This window comes from Cynocephalus volans, chromosome 2, assembly GCF_027409185.1.
Source record: "Cynocephalus volans isolate mCynVol1 chromosome 2, mCynVol1.pri, whole genome shotgun sequence".
Lineage (NCBI taxonomy): Eukaryota > Metazoa > Chordata > Mammalia > Dermoptera > Cynocephalidae > Cynocephalus > Cynocephalus volans.
This window is the reverse complement of record NC_084461.1, coordinates 37,034,948-37,059,126: the sequence shown is the minus strand read 5'-3', so window position 1 is coordinate 37,059,126 and position 24,179 is coordinate 37,034,948. Positions and strand designations below refer to the sequence as shown.

The 24,179-nt window shown below is 38.7% G+C and overlaps 1 protein-coding gene across 1 annotated transcript in view; it reads right to left on the bottom strand.

The window, feature by feature from the left end:
• Positions 1-2,051: 2,051 nt before the first annotated feature.
• Positions 2,052-24,179, bottom strand: part of C7 (complement C7) — a 77,461-nt gene continuing 55,333 nt past the window's right edge. The window contains exons 11-19 of the mRNA XM_063087551.1: positions 21,614-21,780; positions 18,934-19,162; positions 16,857-17,028; positions 14,490-14,577; positions 12,092-12,224; positions 9,855-10,046; positions 6,199-6,289; positions 3,767-3,951; positions 2,052-2,233 (exon numbers count right to left, since the gene is read on the bottom strand). Of these exons, the coding sequence (XP_062943621.1) occupies positions 2,052-2,233; positions 3,767-3,951; positions 6,199-6,289; positions 9,855-10,046; positions 12,092-12,224; positions 14,490-14,577; positions 16,857-17,028; positions 18,934-19,162; positions 21,614-21,780 (1,439 nt within the window). The remainder of the gene's footprint in view (positions 2,234-3,766; positions 3,952-6,198; positions 6,290-9,854; positions 10,047-12,091; positions 12,225-14,489; positions 14,578-16,856; positions 17,029-18,933; positions 19,163-21,613; positions 21,781-24,179) is intronic.

The window sequence follows — 24,179 nt, the reverse complement described above, 5'->3', positions numbered from 1 at the left end:
ATGTAAATAGCGAGTGACTGTCTGTAGGATGTGCATAGCCCAAAGCTAGTGATGGTTAATGCACCTGCCAATTTCCTCTTCTCCCTCTGTTCCCCTCTATGTCCAGACGACATTAATCTCAGCACTGCTTTCTATCTTCGCCAAGGCCATATCCCATCCTAACCTGGGTGACCCTCAGCTGATCTGAGGTGGAGGGAGGGACAGGCTGGGGGAATTCTCACACTCCATCTATTCTTTTTGCAATATATTTTCATGGCAGAAATAGTTCCCCTAGATTTCCTCCAAGCTTTCTCTTTAGGTGTTGAAGAACTTATTTTGTAAGTTTCAAAACATTTTTAAAGACTCGATGTTGAAAGTGACTTTCTCCTTACACACCTACCGCAACAATCCTAATTCTCTATAGGCAGGAGTGAATGTCTCTGAATAAAGGAAAGGTCAGTACAGTAATGTTCAGAAAATTTAAAAAAGCACCACATTTAGTATTCTAAGACATCTCCCTGCAACAACATTCACTGCTCCCCTCCTTCTCCAATGATTCTTTAACCCTTTTCTTCTCCTTCAGTAACTCTGCTGAAACTTCTTTCTCTAACCTCTTAGTTATTAAATTTGCTAATTTCTTTTTTCAGACCTCAGTCTTTGATAGCATTTGATAATCCTGATTAAATCATCTCTATTAGTTGGGCAGGCAGAAGGGGAGGAGTGATACATAACCAGTAGAAAACTAACTTCATACTAGCTTAGATTAAGATGAGAAATTGTCAGAAGGATATTTCCTCCCAAATGAATTCTTGTTCAACCTTTTGTGTTGGGGTCTGCATCTGGGCCTGGTATTTTCAAATCTACCCCCCTACCCAGGGTAGAAATTAACTCCACAATAACTTCTAACAAATGCAGTGGAAATGTCTGAATGTTATTGTTTTCGATACATTGAACCGGCCTCCTTGTAACTCCACATATTATATCTGCATCTTCCCTCAAGGGACACTTCAATATAAAAAGCTGCCTCTGGATCAGACATAAAACTTCAGGCAAGAACACATTAATCATTGCTCATGGAAATATTCTCTAAAATTAAATGGAATACAGATCAAAAAATTCCAAAGAATAGTATCTTTAATGAGTTTTCTAGTCCTTGTCATTTTAACTAAAGTTTTGTTGAAACGTATTTATCAGTATCAGAAAAATACAGATAGTATTGTGTGTAAAAGCATATTTTAAATTCCATTCATTTCACCTCCCACAGCTGCTTTTTTGTTTTAATGAAAGATGAACAAGGAATAAATAGGAAGCCAGTGCTTAAAACTAATCTGCCTGTATACCCCCTGAAAAACCTAGAAGTCTAACAAGGTTAGAGAAAACTTCCCAAATACACAATCACTTAGCTCAGGCATGAACTGATGCTTCTTAGAAAGAAAAAAAAAAAAAAAAAAAGGAGGTGGGACAAACTGCAGGTCTTGTGTTTGACACATACTGAACGAAAGCCCCAAAGAGAAGGCTGAATGATATTTGTTCTCAGACAAGAAGTCAAAAGGCACCCCCATGACAAGAGCACAATGAATTCTGCTCTGACATTTAAGCAGTTCAATCTTCTGACAAAAATAGGGATCTCTACAGGTGGTGGTTGACTCCAAAGGGTGAAGCGTGAGATCACTACTCAGGATGGAAATCCAATCTGTCTTTTTTCATTCAAGGTCCCCTTTGTATTTGGTTTCGCTGAGAGAAGCCAACATCTCTAATCAGGAAATCGTGTTTCTCCCATTTTCCTCATCAATTTGTAGAGTGTCTGGTGGGCTGGGCCATTCATACTTAATAGAAACATACTGCTGAATGGAGCATTCGAGTTTCTTCAAGAATATTCTTCATCCTGACTTACATTTAAAAAAGGGTCTCTGGATTCGGGTTTGGGAGAACAAAGGATTGTGTTTGTGCAGGTGGCTGGGAGTTGAGAAGTGGGCACTGGAGGGGAGGAAGAAAAAACGGGCCTCCAGGCTGGAAAAGCCGTCTGCGGGCCGGTGACGCAGCTGTCCCCACGCAGCAGCGCCAGCCGGAGCCTACGGGGGCTCCGCATCGCAGGGCCTGGTGCTGGTGATGGAGACCCCCCGTCCCCCGCATCTCAGGGCGCCCGCCGCGCACTCGGACACGGTCTGCTCCCTGCCGTTCACTTCCACGCAGATGCTAAACCCTTCGTCCTCGCACTCCGATGCTTCTCGGCAGACACATTTGCTGCTCTGGGCTGGGAAAACAGGCGAGAGAGGCTTAATGGCACATCGTGGAGGTGGGGGACTCAAAGCTTACGTCCTCCAAATTAATGATGTGATCAAAGAGCTGCAGTCGCGCCTGCCTTGAGTGGCACAATAAACTATCGCCTGGAAACGCAGTAGGATCAGGAAAGTGAGGCGTTCTGCCTCACTGGGAATAAATAGGTTTTGAGGTTGGTGCCAGGCTTTCTTTTGGTTGGAACCGCATGGGACCGTTCTGTCCAAGTCAAGAGCTCTCCAGCTCTCTCCCCAGGCATGCTGCTGTCCATGTGAGCCTCCCATGCAGTGTAATCCTCTATCTCCCTAAGCATCCTTTTGTGTGAAAACCTCAGCAAAGAGGTGAGAGTCGAGGCTCAAACAGAGAGAGAAAGAAAACAAGAATTATACTTGCTTTGAGAGAGAGGGCATGACATGCAATGGTTACACTCTATAAAGGGTTACATATACATATGCAAACCAGAAATGAGTTGGGGAGGAAAGGAGTCTGTGCACAGAAGGTGAGCGGCTGGAATACACCAGTCAGGTGTCTGCAGAAGGAGAGTAACAAAGTCAGCCAGCAGACGATGGTGACCTCCAAATGGAAAATGACCCAGACTTGGCAGAGTTACGTATGTCATCGTCTGTGCAGTGGACCATGAGGGAGTGAGGTGAAAGGTGCCCAGTGGGCATGGGCCAGGAGGGGGAGAGAGTGAAGAGTTGGCAGGGACCTTACAGATCACAGTACAGCTCCCAAATTTACAGATGGGGAAACCCAAGGCAGTGACTTGGCTTGAGCGTCCTGCAGCCTTTCCCCATTCACAGTATCAACCAAACCGTGGAATGTGTGTCATGTCCTTGGGGGGATTCAGTGATCACTGTAAGTGCTACTTGGACATAGCATTTGCAAATATTGAATCACAGAGCATGAAAGTAACTTTGTTTTCTATTCTCTTCAAATCCTTCTGATTATTTTTAGGAGAAAGTGTCTGCTTGAGGCTAGTATGTTTTTAACACCCTTGTAACATTTGTAAACTCCCTTTATCAAAAAGAGAGAGCATTGTCAGTCTCAGAGCAGTATATGGCTAGAATTTACTACCTTATTTTCTTTCATTATATGAATTTTTATACTTACCGAATATTTATGGCAAGTGATACTTTCTTTTAAGGACCTGATATAAAGTTTCCCTTTTTAAAAATGTTATTTTTATGAGTCTTTTAAAAAATGAGTACATAATACAGATAATACAAGGACAGAGCAAAAGCCATGAACGTGGAATAGGGATCACGGATGTTGGAGAGAACATCCAGACCATCAGGAGTGGGTTCTTAAGTACCTCTTAAGTACCTCATCTGCACCCCTCTCCAGGGAAGGGAATGGGGGAGGGCAGTTCACTGTCAAACCAGTCTGAGTCTTTGACATCCATAGGTATCTGCTTTGATTCTGTTGCTAACCTAGAAACTACAGTTTTTGAAACCTCAGTGTTATTACTTTAGCATTCTTACTGTTACAAATACGAAACGCCCCTTACCATCACATTTTTCCCATCGTGGACACGCGCCACAAGTTTTCTCAGCTGGAGCAGGCAGACTGCAGCTGTCCCTCCCAGTGAGAGTATAATTTCTACCCTGACAGCGGAGAACATTCATCTTGCAAACTGTCAGAGTCAGTATCCTTTTGCTTCTCTCATCTTGAGCACATACATCCAAGGAAGATCTGAAAAGAATTTTTTAAATTACATTATTTACAAGATTTCCATTCTTAAAAGCCAAGTAGAAGTGGAAACTGAGGCACTGAGCTCAGTGTCCCTAGATGTTATTACCCACAGCAAAAGATGGAACAGAAACTCAAATCCCCTTCATTCCTAGGCCTCAACCCCCCTCAGATCTTCAAAGTGAACATATTTACTCTTTAGTCGCTCACGATTTTTACAAGTGTTGACATCTAGCATTAATCTAGTTTCATCTATAACAGATCAGATGCAGCAAATTAGACGAGAAGGTAAGGACTGCTAGCAACACCTGGTGGACAGACAACAAGGAAGGAGACAGAATCAGCAAAGATCAAACACTGAGATCAGAGTTAAATGGGACCTTTGACTGCAGGAGAAATAAGCTCCTCGCAGCCCAGCAGCCCTGAGAGTTCATGTCCACAGTACAGTATTGTCCAATAATTGATGATCCTGAATCATCAAGAAAATAAAAAATGTATTTTTCAGTTTTATAATAAAAAGTGTCTATGTTTACAAAATAGTTTAGAAATATTTCCATAAAATGTGTTACTTCTTTTCTTAAACATTGGTGATAAAATGGTAAGATATAGCTATATAGAAATTTCACTCATAAAAACAACTACATTTCTGAATGCTGATGGATAAGGCGGGCATTACTGTAATTTAAGGCATTACTAAACCTTAGACAGCAAAGCATTTTTGTATATCAGACAGAGCCAGAAAGAGTCTACATTCACATGTTTTATTTAGCTCTAATATTTTCCTCTTTGACCAAGAGCTGAATTTACCTGGAGTTATTTACACAACAAAAACAAATCCAGTTGTTTTTGCATCTGTCTTTTGATCTGTTTATTTAAACTCTAAATACAAGTAGAGCTACTCAGAACAGCTGAAAGAGCAGAGAATTGCCACCTTGTTATCTGTATCTAATACCATGAAATGATATGAAAACTCATACCATGTCTGTACACTACAGGCTGCAGATAAGCTACATGAAGTGGGAAAGTCGGAAAAAGGATGAAAGCGAATCAGGGTAAACAATTAATAGAGAACAGCAGCAAAGTCAGAATGTCGGAATCACAGTGTATCTGGGCTGACCACCATTTCCATTTACACCATTTAGTTATATTCCTCCTCACATCAGAAATTACTACATGCAATCACTATTACCCACCACAGGTTCAAGAAGTTGGATATGCATTTTGATGAGCAGAATAATTGAAAGCTAAGTAATTAGTAAGTTAGTGTTTTGATTCTTAACCTGAAAGATGACCAGTAAGTCAGGGGGTGGCTGGATATCTTCCCTTTTCTACCCAGATCCACTTTTCACTCTTCTCCACCTGCCTGGGAGGCTGAAGGTATGGACCACACCATGGACTTCCTTGTCCTCTAGCTTGGGTGGGTTTGATCAAAGGGGAGCACTGGCAGGAGACTGGAGGCAGGGAAGATAATACAGTTGGGGTGTTCATTCCCCTGGTTCACTCCTGAGGGAAGGGACCTCTGAGATCTCTAATATGAGGGTGTCAGCTGCTCCTCAGCAGCCATCTGCACCTCACCCTCTATGTCTGCAAATTTTCATAAATGCTCCTCTCCTGGCTCCTTCCGGCCTGGGCACAGACACATGGCCGAGCTGTTACCAGTCCAAGAGTACTGGGGCTTGTCATTTCCTTTACTCTGTCCATACTTTGTAAATATTCCTGCTAATAAACTTCTTCCTGTCCTAATTTAATTGTGCCATCTGTATCTTACTAGGACCATGACAGACATCTAGTAACTACTTCAGATATTCTCCTGCAGTGAAGTGATTTCAAGTTGGTGGCATTCTTATAAAGCAAATCTAGAGAAAATGTTCAAGAATTAGAAAAGCAGCTGCTCATTTCTCCATCAGTATTGCTTTAAGAGTTTGTGTCCCAAAGGAATTTCAGCCCTTATCCTCTAAAGTTCTAAATCCTTAGGTGACAGTTTTGTCATTTTGTTCTGTTTTATATATAGAACAAGCAGTACTCAAGTAGTCCTTCAGCCTTGCTCACAAGCCAGATTGGAACACAGCTTAACATCAACACTGCCAGCCCTGGTGACCCAGGCAGCACATGGGCTAGATTAAACTGAAAACAAAGTCCCTTAACCCTTGGCAAGCCACACCTTCAGTCTAACAGAGACTAGCATCTAAAAAATTATCTCGTTTATCTTGAACAAAATAAAACAGAGAAGCGGGCAAAGACAGAGCTTACCCGCATTCATAAGGCATTTTACAAACACATCTTGAATTCTGCAGTTTCTCCCAATGCTGACATTTAGGCACTGCCTGTGTTAAAGGGGTGTCTAAAAGAAAAGGATAAGGGAGATGCAAATAGTTAAAATAAGAGGTTCTTCATAATAAAGTATTATATTAATTGTTGAACCTGAGTCCACAGTATTCTCAACTGCAACAAATTTGTACAGTAAAAAAATAAATAAATAAAAATAAGTGAAGTTGTAAGGCATTTTATAAAAGATAGAGTATACCTAAGAACACTCTACAAATAATTGCATTAGTAATAATAGCTACCGTTTTTTTTGAGCATTTACAACTGGTCATACACTTTTTATACATTGTGATATTTAATCCTCCCTAACAATGTCCATTTAAGATATAAGAAAACTAAGGGTCAAAAAAGTAAGGAAATTGGTGCTAGTTCACACATTTAAAGGATTGGCCAAACCAGGATTTAAGTCCACAGTTGTCTGAATCCAAGGCTAGTAAAGCAGGCTTTCTTTCAAGAACTTGGTGTTTATACACTGTTGCTTATACTGCATTTTGCCCATTGTGCCTATAATTGGGCAGAAAACAGCAATGTAACTGGAATTATATACAAAGAACTCCCTGGTATCCCAAGGAGATCTATAATAATCTCTTACATGTAAATACCGAAGTGGTCCTCCCTCAACAGTGAGTAAATATCTGGAGGTATTTACATTAATAAAATTGTTTCCATTAGTTTGTGTTTTATAGAAACTGATAAAAAGTCAACCACCACTCCAATTTTGACAGGAAAACACCTTGACCCATCTTAGAAGAGCATAATTTGACTGCCATTGCTTCAGCTATACCTAACTGCAATGTGAATAATCTAAAACACCCTGATTTTTCCACTTCCTGCCACTTTCACTACAATGAAATTCACTGGTACATACTTTTGCATCATAAAACTTGTACCCATTTAGTATATTTATAAAGATAGCTTATCTGAAGAACATGTTTTTATGAATACACACTATAGAATACTTCCTTACTTTGGAAAATTGAAGAGCATTGGACATGACAGTACAGTCTTGTGAATGATTTGTACATAAACTTGTAAAAATGGTAGCAATGTGAAACATGCCTGCCATGGCCAGCAATCTTGATAAAAAGTACACATTCTTTAAATATTTCACTTTAAAATGATATTATCCTAAATGTGATGTACTATCCCAAACTGGATGCTAGAACATAATAAGGAGATTAGTGGAAAACCTAGTGATATCTGAATGATGTGTGTAGTTTAGTCAATAGTGATGTACTAATATTAATTTCTTAGTTTTAACCAACCGAGTTATGTCAAACTATGTGAGATGTTAATATTATGGAAAGATGGTTGAAGGGTATTTGCAAACTAAATTTGCAAAGTTCCTGAAATCTAATATTATTCCAAAATAAAATGTTTTTTTTTAATGGCATTATATAGATCAGTGCTTCTCAAACATGGGCAATTTTGCCCCCCAGGGTACATTTTGCAATGTCTAGAGACATTTTTTGTTGTTACAATTGGAGGGTGCTACTGGAATCTGGTGGATAGTGACCATGGATGCTGCTAAACATCCCGCAATGCACAGGATAGGCTCCCACAACAAAGAATCACCACACCCAAATTCCAACAGCATTGAGGTTGAGAAACCCTAATCTAGTTTAATGATAAAGCCATGTAAATTAGTTCGGTATTACGATTAGAAATTTGTTTTAGGAAAAATTGCGAAATTTTAGACTTTAAATATTTGCTAAAAATTATAATTTCTTTCTGAAAAATCACTGATAGAATCACCTGCACCAAAGACTTTTGCATTTAAGAAGAACATAGCTTGTTAATGTCAAAGCTTGGTTAACCAAATAAACATACTCTTAAGGACCACCTAGAGTATGTACCTTTGCTATTTTCAAACCAAATATCTTTACATCAAGATTAAATACCAGTGGGGGACCTGGGGTGTTATTGTTTAATAAGTATAGAGTTTCAGTTTGAGAAGATGTAAAAATTCTGAAGATGGATGATGGTGATGCTTGTACAATAACAGGAATATACTTACTGCCACTGAACTGTACATTTAAAAAATTGGTTAAAATGGAAAATTTTATATTATCTATATTTTACCACAATTAGAAAAAAAGACTAAACACTGAAACAGCTGGTATTTTAAGACATCAACTTTGAAGGCTGACAAACCTGCTATTATTTTGTTTGTTATAGGCTCATTTCAAGGGTAGTTATTGTTATTCACATCTTCAGAAAAACACACAGGTCTGAAAAACATCCTTAATTAAAACCAATTTTCATAGAATTTTCTACGGAGTGGGAGAAAATTTATACCAAATTGTGCTATAAAATGACCGAAGTAGCATTTGGAAACACAAGTATATAACCTCATTTGAAACAAAAGTGCAACCTCATCAACTATACATTGTTCTCTTTCATTTTAGAATTATAGGAACAGGTCACTACTTTAAATATCCCGAGTAAACTCATATTTATGCCTCAATGCATGGAGAAAACAAAGTAATTGTTCTCTGATTTGGGGCTTTGGACAGCTAAAGAGCATAGCAGCACTGGCCTGAAGGGCACACCATTGGAAGCACCCCCTGCCATTCTGTTGTCTATCATCTATGTCATACCACAGCCCATATCTACCGCCAGTGACACAGTGCTGCACACAGTCTACAGTTGTAAACAGCTAACTCACCTAGCAGTATCCCCTGTGGAATCTAGTACTTCATCCTCACTAAAAAAGACAAATTTCAGCACCAAGTTAAAAATCACACACTGTGCACGGGTATTGATATTCAGCTCCACAGATGTGTACAATCAACTATATTAAGATAAAAAAATCACACACTGGAGAAATAATATTATATAAAATAGCATTCAAGTGAGTTTTTCTTCTTTCCTGTTTTTAATTGTTACAAATATCATATTTTCAATTTATCAAAAAATGTAAACAAAAAAGAAATAAGCTATTTTAAAACAAATATATCCCATCTCAAATTATCTCTAAAAAGAAATAGTTTAGCTTTCTAAATCCTTTCTTCGCTTAGGTTCTGAAAAGACCATTTTAATTTTCCTGGTGTTCAAAATACTGGATTTGGGTTTTCCACTCTTAAAAATGACTTCAAAAACCGCAACACTTTTCCTTCAATAATGTCTGCTTTGTGGTGTTAAATGTAAATGCTTTTAAATTTTTCAATTTCAAAAATACCAATAAACTCTCTGAGAGTCCAGAAATGAAATGTATAGAATTTTGTATAAATTATGGTCTCAACTCTGTGCTTAGTAAAGGTGCAGGAAAAAAACTCAAGAGGAAATTAAAAATCAGCTTTTAAAAACGCTTTATTTTCTTGGTACCATAACAGATATAAAGCTGGTCTTTCATATGGAGGATTTAAGTTAAAAGTTTCAGAATCACCAGGTCTATCCTTGCCTTTTCTTGTATTCCATGAATTTATCTCTGCCATGTGACAAAAGTCTGTTACCCCTCTAGGGGGCAGGGATGGAGGGAATGACTCACAGTTAATGGCAGTACAGTGCATGAAGGTCACCAGAAGGACTCTCACGCACCTGAGTGCAAGTGTCCTTGGACAGACACGGAAGCCACTCACCTTTTTGCACACATTGGACATTCTTCATCTCAGGATCCCACTTAAGGCTGGAGCCACAGAGAAATGCTGAAGGACCTTCTAAGGACATGTCACCTGAACAGGAAAAGGTCACCTTCTCACCAACTGTGTAGAAAGGTTTGTGGGGATGACTCTGTATGCCATCCGTCAGTACAGGTAGAACACAGGCAATTTCTAAAAACAAAAGAGAGCAGAATTCAAGGGCCATTGCTTTCCTAAACCATCTTTTTTAAAAATGACAACTTTAAATGGTACTGATACACTTGTTCTGCTCTTTCATGTTAGAAAAGGAGGAAAAAGTGAGTTTATTCTTAGGGTACCCAGAAAGACATGTCCCACAGTGCCTGGCATGTAATTGACCAATGACTGACTAAAGACCAAAGCAGCTCCCACTCTCTCAACCCTGCCTGCAAAACAATGTGACAACTTAAAATGAATAAGCCTCACAAATAGAGTCCTAAAGCTGAGCCGGCCATTAAAATCAGACTTTTCATAGCTGCCACTTATTTCTGTGGTTTGGTGATATCCCACTGGAATTTTCCCAGAAGTCATACTGATTTGTATATCATTAGCTTTCATCAAATTAGATATATTACTATCCGAAATTTTTAAAGCACCACCTTTAACCTTGCAATCATCAAAGTGTTCAGCGTTCTTTGATTTTCCATCTTTATTCTTTCTTACTCAATTACATTCATTAGCTCAAATCTACTTAAAAAAAAAAAAAGGAGTAGAGAAAAATGAGAAACATGAAGTTATGAAGAGCAAGTCAGAATTCATGTTTTTAAAAAAAAATCTTGTTAATCTCCCTAATGCACTTTGGACAATATTCTACAAAATATTGCTTTATCTCTACACTATTTTCATCAGAAAACCCATTCTTTCATTCATTCAAAAACAGCATTTATTGAGTGCCTGTATTTTGCCGAATATGTTGTGTACTACTTCGGACATGGCAAGGTACAAATTATGTATTCTGCCCTCAAAAAGCTAATAATCTAGCATCAGATTTGTTTGCTTCTCGCATGTTACATTTGCTGGCTTCACAATCACTCTCCCACCAAGACAAATAGGAAGGCTGTACAAAATTAAAAGAAAAAGTATTTCTGAGAGAATCAGAGAGCTACCAAGGCAGTGCAAATTTGAAGGCCTAAAAGTCCAGAGAGAAGGAAGTCTGAAGTTTTGATGACAACATTTGGTAATGCTTCTCTCCCTGAGAGATTTGTAAGTTTGAAAAAGGAAGTATGCCAAAAGGCAGCTAAACTCAGGGGGAAGGCTGCAGCTCAGAGGCTGGAGAGCTGAGTAGAGTTTTTAGCAATGTCACAGGGATAGGAGATCAAAAATTGAAGTCCTGTCCTGTCACACATGAGGGGTCCAGGCAGAAAGCCCATATTTCAGTTGGGATCCCTTAATGGCTACACCCTTGGAATAAATGTAAACCATACATAAACCAGCCTCACTCCTTGCCAGAAACAAAACTAATTTTCTCTAGAGGAAGCATCATTCAAAGCCTCAAATTATTTCTTTAATTTTCACAAAGTCTGACATTCAATAAAACTAATCTAATATTTAAAAAGATGAGAATCGACCAAAATCCAACAAAAAAAAAGACAAGGAAAACAGACCCACAAGAGATACAGAAAATGAAATTAACAGATATAAACCTTCAAACAACTGCCAATTAATATGTTGAAAAAAATTAAATCACAAGACGAATTTCAACAGAGTATTAGAAAGTATAAAAAGGTAAACAAGTCAAATATCTAGAAATGAAAAACAAAATCAATGAAATTGAGAATTCAGCAGAGTTCTTAAAAGTAGATTATATACAAATGTACAGAGAATTAATAAGCTGAAAGAACAATAGAAAATATTTAGAATAAAATACAAAGAGAAAAAAGATGGAAAACAAGAAAAGAATGTTTATATATATATATGTATATATACAGTCTAAAAAATGTGTACTTTGCATCTCATGAGGAGAAGTGAGCAAGAATAGGACAGAAGCAATTTTTGAGAACATACTGGCCAGGACTAGCAACTAGAGAAGGCTGAAGGCTTATTCAAGTCACTCCTGAAACTTGGACAGAATCACGTCAGCCTTTCAGGAAAGGGAGGTCAAGACATGGGGCCTATGGGGAGTGGTTATTTATCTTGATTCATTCTCTTCCATGTTATTCTCTCATCTCAAGTTACATACTACAACCAAGGCCACTCACTCTGACACTGCATTTCCCCAACAAGCCACCGTAAGTCTTCTCCACATCTGGCAACAGGGTCTCCAATAAGAGAATATCCTTCACTGCAAGTGTATACTATATTTTTCCCAACAGGAAACATGGCACCTTCATCCTAAACACAAATAAGAGATTGAGAGAAGAAGCACCTGTCTGTTTTTCATTAACAAAATATTTCTTTAGATATATATGGCCAATAAATCATATCTTCTTTTAATCATCAAGCAATCTATATTCAAATAACTGATTTAGAAAATTGCCTATAAAAATATTTTTCCCTGCATGCTCCCAGCCAATAATACTAGTACCATGATTAATAAGGCCATTAATGCTACTATACTATAATGTATTGATTACTCCTAAAATAACAAGCACTGTACTAAGTATTTTACTAAAATTACTTTAGTGGACACTGTCCAAGTAACTTCTTTCCCTTTTAATTTTGAAAAAGACAGTTCGTTGTCGATTTTGGAAATGCCATTGTCAGCAAACTCTTCATATCAAGGTATCATGGGCTGTTCATTGGCAAAATACTGCTTAAAAAATGCCAGCATGAATACCCATAAGTGCTCAAATCCTTTCAACATGTTCATGAAAGTTGAAGTTTCTCACCAATAACTTTTAGTGAAAGCATAATGTTGACTTTCTCCCACCCTACCCTTCATCTCTACCCTATAACTATGGAAATACTGCTGGGGCTAGATCAGATTCAAGGATATTTCATTAGCCTATAATGCCAGGAGATGAGCTTTCATGGTGAAGTAAAGAAGAATTTGAAGACTGTGGCTGTGAGGGGGTAATTATGTTCATCTGGGGTTTCTCTTAGCCCCTTTCTCACCCTTCTGGTTCTGGGCCACGCAAGAGGATGGTGAAAAAAACTCAGGCCTGGGAGAAGACTTGGAGCTGTGCTAAATTAGCTCTGCTCTAGGGATTAGAACAAAATTTCCTGGTACTTCTTTCTTCTCATTGTCAGTCTTGCTCTCCCTGTCCCAGTCTGGCTCCATCGTGGAAGTTGGTAGGAAACAGGGCCCAGATTGATGTCAAAGTTTGAAGAAAACGGCAAAGGGCATGTGTTCTGCTTTGATTCCAGCCCCTGGGCCTTCCTCTACCTTGCAAAAGAGACTTCTATACCAAAAAGACTAACTCAACAGTGTCTAAACTTGGCTTTATATCAGAACCACTTGTCATAATTAAAAAAACAGATTCTCAGGCTCTACCCCAAACCTATGGAATCAGAAAAAGTAGAAGATAAGGGACCAGCAGCAATCTCTATTTTTAAGTTTCCTGGGTGACTCCAATGTAGCCAACCCATAGGCAGTATTTAGAATCCCTGGCTCCTAAAAGGGCACCACATGCACTGGAGTTTGTAGTAACAGCTCATTGTTTGCTAAAATATATTAATTAACTTGGCTCATTCTCTGAGCATATATTTCATTCAGAAACTCCATGGACTGTGGTGACCTCAGTGGGACAGTATGGGTGTTAAAGGTGCTGGGCTCATTCTCTCTCTTTTTCCCTCTCCCCCTCTCTGTACAAACACGTGCACACGTACACACACACACACACACACACACACACGCACGCACGCACGCACACCCCACTTCCATCTCTTAACAATACCTACACTTGGGGAAACTTCAGCAAACTCTCAGTGAGTATGTGCTCAAGGGCCTAGAATTTGAAAAGCAAAATCCCTCATGGAGAAAGAAAGGCTGGCAGCTTTGACAGAGTCTTCATGAACAATATGTCCTGTATAAGCCATGAAGATTCCTCATCTGGCGTTGAGGCAAGGCCTCATTACAACAAGGACTGAGAACAGCACTAATTAATACAGCCCCAAAGTCAGGAAAAGTCCCTGGAATGACAGATGGCAGATGACTAGTGTTCCTTCCTGAACAAGAAAATTGCTCAGAATCCAATGAACCACACCTCTCTGGACAATGGCTAAATGTCTTATTGATTCCTGGAATAAATCTAATCCTTCATCCTAAGCCCCATATTTATGGGAAGAAAAAGAAAAAAGACTTCTCTCAATGGCAAGAATAAGGAAAGTTCTCTAAGTTGAAGAAATTGCTTGCAGACTTGTATTTTAATGTTCAGAGTAGCAATGTTCAGTAGCCCTCTGGCATGATTACATTTCTAATTCATTGGGTGTCAGTATTGATTTCCCACACCACAGAAGTTATATTGCCTTCTGCAGAATTCTAATCACCTTGGGCCAAAGAAAAAAAGTCACAGACTAAAACTCTCACCACTAAGAATAAAATGTGTGTGTAAAATATTTTTAGCATTTTGTCACCCTGGAAGAAGAAAACAGATTATGGCCTTAAGAGATAGAACTTGGAGTATTGTAAAGGAAAAAATATCTTCCATAACCAACTTGAACAAATCCATCTTTCAGGACAGGAGGTGATGGACAGAATTCTGTTGGAACCAAAGACAAAGGAAAGCAATGTGGTTCAATCAATCTGAAAGAAAAATGAAACAAACCATGATTAATATGATTGATTTCCACAGTTTAATAAATATTTTGCACTACACTGAATTTTCCCTTTGCATCCGAAGGGACTCCATTCATGTAAGTATATTGATGTGATATTTTTGTCATTCTCAGAACCAAATATATGGCCACATCCTGTGGTAGAAAAACATAAACTCAAGCTACCAAAAGACAGTGATTTAAATGGCTACTAGGTCAGTAGGATAAAAACAAACAAAAAGAAAGAAAAGAAAAATAAATAAAAGTCTTTAGACACCACGCATACTTTTTATGATTTTAGAGGTCACCTGTCTCAGAACCTAGTTTTTCCTCCTGCTGTTTGGTTCTGAAACTCCTTTAACACAGAATTCATTCTGTATTAAAAATAAGGTTATTAGAGTTAGTGAAAGATAACACAAAACTATATTTTTTTATTTTTTAACTCCTACATATAAGTGAGAACATACGGTATTTCTCTTCCTGTGCCTGGCTTATTTCACTTACCATCATTTTCTCTAAGTTCATCCCTGTTGCTGCAAATGGCAGTCCTTCATTCTTTTTTATGGTGTTTCACTGTATAAATATACTGCCTTTTCCTTATAACATGCAATATAATAACTACCTTTTATTGAGCATTTACTATGCACCAGGCACCATGGCAGTTTCTCTACATATGTACATTATCTCAGTTCATACTCACAGCAACCCTGTGAGATACACAGAGAATAATAAAGTCACAGAAAGTTTGAATAATTTGTCTGTGGTTATGAACTAACAAATACCGGGGCTGGATTCATGTACAGTCGGTTAGGCTTCTACAATCACAATCTTGCTACCACTCACAAGGCAATAGGAAAGAGTAGGGACTCACGGTGTCTACATTTTTTCTGAGGTATATACAACTGATAGTATATTCTTTAGTGAAAGCAACTTTTGTTAAGGTTTGGGGCAGGAATCCTAAGCCTAAAAGGGTAATGAGGAAGCAGAAGCCTTCACATCATCTCACCAATGCCAGTCTTGACACCTTAGCATCAGCATGACCTCTCTATAGGGAGCTCATAATAATGAGAATGATAATGCTGACAACCGTCATTAAATAGTGGTTTTTCAATTGTGCTTCTGAGGTCAATATACCACCAGTATCATCTCTACTCCAGAGACACGAAATCTGAGGGAAAGCAGTACAGATAGCCTGTGAACGCTGCCTCCTTCCCAGCTGAGTTCCTTACCCTCTTGCTGCACTCTGAGAAAGCCCAGAAATGTGAAATACTGATCATAATTTTCCTGTTTGTACTGAGGAGGAGAATACTTTTCCTCTGGGCACCAAGCAGAGTGAAAATCTCCTTAATGCCTTCCTTAGGGTGCTCCCCTTTCTTCAGTTTTACGTCTAAAGGCAGGGGAAATATGTCCACTCAGGCAGAGACCTCCTCCCAGACCCTCAGGCTCCCAGAGACACATGTGAGCTGAAGCCAGCCTTCCTTTCCCACTGTAACCCATATGTTTACCAGCTTCCTCCATGCAGGTATTGATTATTGTCACATTACAAAGCACCAAAGACCTGGAAATAAGGCACCCCACTTCCCTATGCTTCTACCAGATACCCAAGCACCTCACCTCTTTCTTTGACTCACATGACCTTCAAATTATCATACTAGAACTTTCTGCCAAGTTCCTGATTAGAAGAGGTTAATAAGGACAGTTTAAAACACTGGGATAGGGCACAAAATATTCTGACTCAAGGATATGATTGGATCAACTAAGCATTTCTAAAAGAGCTTTTAATCCATCTCAAGCATCTGGCTTTATGCTTAATCCAAAAAAAAAAACAAGAGGGAGTGGTATATCTGAAAAGTAATACAACATTTATTGAATGCTTACTATGTGCCAGGCGCTGTACTAATCACTTTACATGCTGACAACATCCTATAATTGGTTTACCTACTATTACTGTATTATTCTAATTTTAGAGGTGTGGCAAGTACTTGTCCAAGGACACACAGCAAGAAGGAGGCAGATCTGCTTGATGCCAAAGCCACTGCTTGTATCCACACAGCTGGACTGCTCCCAGTTACCCAGCTTGTTTCAGGAAAACCTGAAGCACACAGCCCAAGTTGGCCAAGACACGCCTCCCTTCTTCACTAGCCCCAGTGCTACTGATGGAAATCTCCTTTTAACTTCTAAAGCTTTCAGTGGAAGCGAGCATGAATCCATGCTTCCTGCAGAGGGCACTGTGTTCTACCTAACTGCCAGAGGTCTAGTCTCCATTACCGCAAATGCTCCAGCTCCTCATCTTCGCATTGCCTGCTTTCTATTGTTTCTCCAACGCAGGATTTGCCACCCCCACTGGGAGGTGGGTTATTGCATTCTCGGCTCCTTGTTTTCTTCCCTTGAATACATGGGCTCCAAGACGACCAGCAACTCCAATGTCCATCAACCCCTCCTGTAGATAAGAGAGAAGTTGTTCAATAATAAGTTCTCGGAAAGAACTTCAGAGCTTAGTGCACTGCTTCCTGCTAACATGTTTATTGGAGGAAGGGAGGATTCTGGAGATTGATTACCTTCACTCTGATCACTGATGTTTTCTACAATGGCCAGAATGGCTCTACACACTAACTAGGAATGACCATATTAAGGCAGCATTTGCAAACTTCTTGCAATAATCTTAAATTTATTTATTATTTTACTACTGTTTCAAAGTACTTTCATGTACATTGTATTACTTCTCACAACAATGAATGGAGGTGAGCAGAAGGCCTGTTACCATTCCCATTTAATAGATGTGGAGTCTTAGACAAAGTAGTTAAAGTGTCATGCCCAATGCTGTATGGCTGCCAAGAGCCACGTCCACACAGTAGACCAGTCTTCTGGTTGAGTCTCGGCTCTTTTCAACACCCCACAGTCTCTCAATAAGGCAAGTCTGTTCCTATAGTTAAAGCATTGACTTGGTACAAGGATAACATAACCTACTGGGTGCTCCTGGGCTAACTCCAGGGCTAGCACTGTACAAAATGAGGAAATGCATAAGCTGGAGAACTGCTCTTAAGTCACCAGTTTTACCTCCTTTCAGCATCCTTCTCCAGCCTACAGGGTTCCTCAACCCACGCTGGCCACTTTTTCACTCAAAGCCTACTTAAGATTCACAGTTCTTTCAATATTTCCCCCATCATATCCCTTGGGGGAGGCAAGAGAGAACCTGTACCACTAGCCCTGCTTTCCTCGTTAGAAAGTGATCTCAGAAACCGTCGCCCCAAAGCATTGCATTCTGGTAGTAGATGGGTGTATTTGCTGCTCCTTACCTGTTAGCACTCTGTGTGACCCACATCCCTCTTCTCCCACCTGCACTCCACACCCATTTTTCAATATCACATACACCAAAAGTAAACTAATTTGCATAATATTTTCCCATGACCTTCCTTACATGACATAATTAGAAATTTATTTAATAAAGTAATTCATGAGTATATTCGTACGGGTAATAATAGGTTAAAATGTTGTGATTGCTACCCTAATCCCTACCAGTAGGGGGCACTCCCATTTTAACAGGTTACTGGAAATCCAAGCCACAAAGGAATGAATCACAGTGGTGGGATTTCAATTGCCAGGACAGGCCACTTGGGAAGACATTTGGGAGCAAGAATGCTGCCTTCCTGATGCGTGTCTATAAACAATCATAGTTCAGTCACATATTTATTCATTTATCAAATGTTCATGTAGTGACTTTTATCAGTCAAGCCATATGTCAGGCTCTGGGAATACAGAAAAGAATCACATAGCCCTGACCTTAGAGAAGGAGCTTTCTAGAGGAAAGAGATACGAATAAATATAAAAACAAATATATATAAGTTGTAGTCATACTTTGACTACTCATAAAGTCAACATTACATAGCCCTGTACTAAATGCTTAAAGCACTAAACACACTGTTCAGCATACAGCAGATATTCAACAAATATTTGTGAGTGATTGATGGTACATAATACCAGATAGAAATAGGGAAGTTTCAAAGTGCTTGCTGTCAGAAAGTTTAGGTAATGCAAACACAAGCTCCACAGACCTGTGTTACAACAAAACCTTAATGAGATAATTATAGAAGGATGGGAAGTGTTTTAACTATAGTTCTTTTCTAATAGACAATGGGGATAAAGGACATGGTGGGACTGTTAATTGAGACAGGTAAATAGAGAGACAGCAAAGGGCCTTGACCACAGTATCTATAATCTGGAGGTGGGAAAGGGAGGAAGGTACTAAATTCAAATGAGACCTCATTACTCCATACACCAAGAAGCACAACCTCAGGGGCCCTTTTCAATGTGTCCAGCATAAATAGGGAAAATTCAGTGCACTGACCTGCTTGCTCTCCTGCAAGCATTCCTTGTTCACATGCTGCACCAAATGTGTATGGTTTGCAATGGCACTGACACTGGGTCCCGTCAACAGTGGCCAGGCCACCGTTTTGGCAAGGCTGGCAGTGGCAAGGGTCGTATTCATCCAGATACTCCTCAAGAGCTCGTTTCAGGTATAGTCTTTTCACAGAGGCACAAGGTACTTCCTTTACCAGCTCATATAAAGGTGTCAGCTGTACAGATAAAGACATCATAGTCAGTAATCAGAACTTTAGGTAAGAATATTTTCCTTTCTGCATTTAGGTGAAATCCCCATTAAAACAAAATCAAAAACCACTCATGTTCATTACAATTGTTTCTTGTTCAAAATAAAAAAAAAAGTTAAACTCTATGTAACAAAATCAAGACCAACCTAAGGAAAATTAGAATTGGATAGGAGAGGAATATTTTTTGTATCTTGTACATATGCATAAAACTAAAAAAATAAAAAACAAAAAAAACCAGGACATTCATTTCTAGTTAATGAAAGATTATTTTTAAGACAATACTTTTCCACCCCACAGAGGACGGAACAAAATAAAATTCACTTCCATTACAGCAAAGAAGTGAACACAATTAAACTTAGAATTAAATTTCCTGACTCTGAGAAACAACATCTCTCTCTAGTAGAGACCATGGACTCTGTCCTGGAAAAATTTAAGATATGTAGACATTATCACTCTGTGTTGGATAGTTCAGATGGAAAGCCACATTGAGATTGCAGGTGTGCTGGCTGAGCTTTAACAAACTGCTTTCCCAGGAACAAAAAGTCTTTGCTTTGTAGCAGTTGCCAATTTCTGCAGTGTAGCTACTCTCACCCTAGCTGATTTCAAGCCACCACCATGATGTCACTAAGCTCAGACAAGAGAAAAAGAGATATGTACCATTTGTTCTCGAGAGCCCAAGCTCTTCTGAGCAGGATAGCTCTATGGCTATATACCTTACAATGTCTTTCTTCCTCTGTTCCTTTCCTGAAGAATGATATGTTAACACAACTATGAGAGCTCACAGTCCTCTGTGGAAAAGTGCATAGTTGAGAATGTAAAAGAATATCTGTTTTTCCCTAATCAACAATTTAAGTTTTTTAAAGATTTGTATGGGACACTGACAATGAATATAGGCCATTTTGAATATTAACAGATGACACTTAAAGACAAAAATTTCTAGGAAAAACCCTCCCACCCTCATTCTTATTTGGAGCCAAGTAGGTACAGTATGGAGTTAGGAGGGTATCCAACTGAGAAACTTATTGTAATTTTTTTGAGCTTGTAAAGTGTGTCCAAGTCTCTTAATCTCTGAAAATCAGTTTTTTCCTGGGACCTTGTTTGATTTCATGGCAAGAAATAGATCATAGAATCAGTTCTGCTATAACATTTGTTTTGGAAAATATAAATTTGTTTCACTGAGATTGATATATTAAGAAAGAATTGGGGCCGACCCCGTGGCTCACTTGGGAGAGTGAGGCGCTGGGAGCACCGAGGCTGTGGGTTCGGATCCTATATAGGGATGGCCGGTGCGCTCACTGGCTGAGCACGGTGCGGGCGACCCCAAGCCAAGGGTTGCGATCCCCTTACCGGTCACAAAAAAAAAAAAAAGAAAAAGAAAAAAGAAAGAATTGGGGCATATTGAAAATTTTGCATTTTCTTACGTACAATTGCATCCATACAAAACACAGAGTAAAAACAGAAAACTACGCACAGCTGAATGAAATCACATAGGAATACACAAAACGTGCCCATGCACACACACACAGAGACACACACACAAACCCATCGACCATCTCTGTCAGTCCACTGCGTTTGGTATAAACTATCCCAACCACATGTGGTGTTAGAACTGTCAGCTTTCTGATTGCTCTCCTTCTACCACTTCATGATAACTCACAGCTATATTCCTTCCATCATCCAGCAAACTTCAGGCCTTTTTCTAGATAATGTGCCACATTTATTGTAGTATATATGTATTTCTTAATAATTTAACATGCATAAAACCATACTACTGTTTTTAATCAGTGTCTATCTTTTTATTACCAGTGTCACAGATGATGTGTTTGAGTGCTGTATCCCTAACCCCTTGCTTTCCATCAGCCCTGTGGTCTATATTGTGCAATTTTGCATAGCTCAGTGATTTCTAGGAACACATATGTTGCATTATAAAATAACTGAATATATCCATAAAACATCCTAAAGTTCTGCCAATCAATTTGTTGCTATCTTGATTTGCATGAATTTGGGAGCCGATGAGCCCTGACCACAGGAAGAAAGGTCCCAGAAAGATCTAACAAATGTAATATTAGGCCAGTCTAACTGCTTTCCTCATGTAAGAATCTGTAACTCCTCTGAATTAAGGATCAAGGAAAACATAATCAAATTTAGTTGAAAAGTTAAAAATGCAAATGTTGTCATTAATTACTCTTGGGATTTATAAGACATTTAACCTTTACAACTGAAATATGAATATACCAGATGATGCAACTTCTGTTTCTTGTTATTATGTATGCATTCATTTTACCTCACAAAAACAAAATTGGGATACAGAAAATGCTAATTGTAGCACTCTCTGTTTAACCACCTTGACTTAATCTCATTTTCCCAATGCAAATAAACATGACTGCTTCTTACTGCTTTAAACAGAGCATCACATACCTTTTGTTTTATGACTTGGGGAAGGTTAGTCACAGATTCTGCCCAGGCAGAATATCGCCTTTTGTTTCCAGCAGGATTGTCCAGCTCTACGAAACTAAGGTTAGATATGAAGCCTGAACTTCCCCCTCTGACAAATGGGTGCCCTCGCAACACATTGTTCTGGGTCCCTACACAGGAGAAATCAAATGAAATAAGTCAGGATGCACAAACAAATGAAAATGAGAACATAAAAGTGAGAAGCCCGTCAGGTATTAAAAAAGAATTCACCAAATTGTATGACATTCTGGAATAAACAAAGTTAGACAGTAAAAAGGTGAGTAGTGGCCAGGTGAGAGGAGGGATGAATACACAGAGCACAGAGGATTTTTAGGGCAATGAAGTACTCTGTATAATACTGTGATGATGGATACATGTCATTATGCATTTGTCAAAACTCACAAAACGTACAACTCCAAGAGTGAACTCTAATATAAATTATGGACTTAGGGTAATAATGATGTGTCAGTGTAGATCCAACAATTGTAACAAATGTTTCACTTTGGTTGGGTGATGTCGACAGTGGGAAAGGCTTTGCACGTGTGGGATGGCAGGCGTACATGGGAACTGTCTTTACTTTTGACTCAGTTGTGCTGTGAACCTAAAACCACTTTAAAAAATAAGATCAATTAAAAAAAAATCCATTGCCTGCCAGTAGATGACATTAGTGTTATTGTACATGTTTATAATTTTTTTAATGTAACAGGATCATCACGTTATGCAGGAGAATGTCCTTCTTAGAAGACGCATGCATATATTTAGGGATGAAGTATCATGATGTCTGAAACTTACTTTCAAGTGGTTCACCAAATATTAAAAACATTTAAAATATATAATATTTATATATTGCTAAGTAATAAGCCAATATTATAAATATAACATGTAGATATATATAGCAATATGTCAAAACAATAATTGTATACAGGAGGGGGGTATATGGGTGTTTATTACTATGTTCTTTCAACTTTTCTATGTATTTAAAAATTTTTAGTTCCTCAAAGCACTGAAAATAGATCTACCTTATAATCAGCTATCCCACTTCTGGGTATATACCCGAACAAAGGAAATCAGGATATCAAAAAGACACCTGCACTCCCATGTTCATCACAGCACTATTCACAGTAGCCAAGAGATGGAATCAACGTAAATGCCCATCAACGAATAAAAACACTGCGGTATATATATATATATATATATATACGCAGTGGAATACTATTCAGCTATTGAAAGAAATGATATCCTATCATTTGCAGCAACATGAATGGAACTGGAAACAATCCTGTTAAGCGTAGTTAAGTCAGGCACAGAAACACAGATACCACATGGTCTCACACGTGGAATCTTAAAAAAGTGTGGGGGGGGCTTCCCATAGATATAGAGAGTTGAATAACGGTTGCCAGAGGCTGGCAGGGGCAGGGAGGAGAGAGAAGTGGTGAACTAACAAAGCTATGCTGTCTGCCCTATGTGAATCACTGTGCAGTATATGCATGTACTGAAACAACACACTGTACTCCACAGATATGTACAAGTAAATGTTAAAATAAAAAAAAATACAACATAAAAAATTTTTCATAATAAAATGTTGAAGGAAAAACAGTTCATTGCATCTGGTATACTAATAATAAGCAAAAAAGCTGTTAATAAACAGGAATACATTATCTAAGACATGGAAACTGTTCTGAAAAATTTGAATGCTAATTGAATCCCTTTTTCCATTTATAAGCCTCGAAATTTCAGAAATATTTTTATCTCCATCTGTAATTGATTTTTACACAGGTCATGACTAGAAATTCCTATTCTCACCAATCAGATTCTGAGTGATTCCCATGTCCTTTCTTGTAATTGTCTAAATTTTGTGATTTCACAAAATGAGCATTTAATAATCAGAAATTATTAAGCCTGATATTTTTAATAAATTGCCAGAGTGCTTCCTCATTTTCATTGTTAGTTATGTTTTTAATATATAAATAGTCACCCTTTTAGGATAGTGTATCACAAAGTCCAGTCCCTGAACTACTGAATCAGAATCATCTGGGATGACTGCAAATTTCTGAGCACCAACCAAGACCTGTGAGAGAATACCTAAGAGAATAAGCCTTGGAATCAGTATTTAAACAGACTTCCCCAGGTAATCCTCATGCATACTGAAGTTTGACAATCACTGCCTGCTGTCGGTTGAATGCATCCCCCAAAGGCTCATGTGTTGGAGACTTGATCCCCACTGTAACAGTGTTAAGAGGGTGGGAAATCCTATTACAGTAATTGAAAGGTGGGACCTGTAAGAGTTGATTAGATTGTAAGGACTGTATCCTTGTGAATGGATTAATTCATTGACGGCTTAATGGGTGATCATGGATGTGGTTCTGCTGGCTTTACACAGACAGGGAGTAAGCAGATGAGCTTTCTTGCTCAGCCCATGTGCCATGTGATACCCAGTGTTGCTATGGAGCCACCACCAAGAAAAAGATCCTCACCAGATGCACCCACTTGACTGTGGACTTCCCAGCCTCTGGAACTGTAAGAAATAAAT